The sequence below is a fragment of the Trichinella spiralis genome (assembly GCF_000181795.1).
Source record: "Trichinella spiralis strain ISS 195 chromosome Unknown Scfld1685, whole genome shotgun sequence".
NCBI lineage: Eukaryota > Metazoa > Nematoda > Enoplea > Trichinellida > Trichinellidae > Trichinella > Trichinella spiralis.
Window position 1 is genome coordinate 1 of NW_003528624.1, and position 831 is coordinate 831.

Below are 831 nucleotides of genomic sequence, written 5' to 3' on the forward strand. Positions count from 1 at the left end.
TTATTTTAGGCTTTGTGACGCATTTCCAGCAAAAGTGCTTCTTTTCATGCAATTGAGAGAAAATGGTTACAATGAAAAATGGGCACTGTAAACCCTGTTCAAGATTTTTATTGAAATCTCTTCTCAAATTGGAAAAAAATCAAAATTTCTGAAGGCAAAAAATTTGTGTATTTGTTTTATTTTCATAATAATTTTTATTCTGTTTGTTTGTTCAGTTTGCGAACAAATGAAAAATGTGATATTGACTTTTGTTCAAGAATCCAATGATGATGTTTTTTACGATAAAGCGTTGCATTGTTGCGCTGTACTGCGTCCAGTTTGCATTAAAGTGACTTTCATATGTTTACACAATATACGGTAGAGGAGAATTTTGAAAAACAATTAATTTCAATTTTTTTTCCAGCAATCTTTGCCTGATTTGTACAATACAATTTTGAGACAGGCGAAATGTGAACTCGTGCTTGGAAAGCAAAAAAATTTTTGGTTGCTTTTGAAAAATAAGAAAGGTCTTTATTTTTGCTTTGCATTGCTGACCTTTATGATTTAGGAAATTTTTAATCATAATAATAATAATTATTGTTTCCTTTTTTTGCTCATACAGATTCTCTTGGTTTGATAACTGTTGATGAATGCCAGAGCAGTAGCATTTCACAAGAAGATGCTGTGAGCTTTTATTCTGAAGAAGTATCTGATGAATTTATGAAAAATAATCCACAACTTCCGGATTCAACCGATTTGATAGATGAATTGGAATAAGTATTTATCAATTTCTTTAATTACTAATAATATATACCATCTCCAAGTTAACCATCCATTAGCGCCTTAACTGGA

General features: G+C 30.3%; 1 protein-coding gene across 1 annotated transcript; it reads left to right on the forward strand.

Moving 5' to 3' along the window:
• Window positions 1-215: 215 nt before the first annotated feature.
• Window positions 216-756, forward strand: Tsp_15823 (hypothetical protein; the record flags this gene model as incomplete). The annotated part of the gene is made up of 3 exons (XM_003368894.1): window positions 216-316; window positions 404-506; window positions 602-756. Coding segments are annotated over 3 exons (359 nt in total), but the record flags the coding sequence as incomplete, so codon positions are not given.
• Between the last annotated feature and the right edge of the window lie 75 nt (window positions 757-831).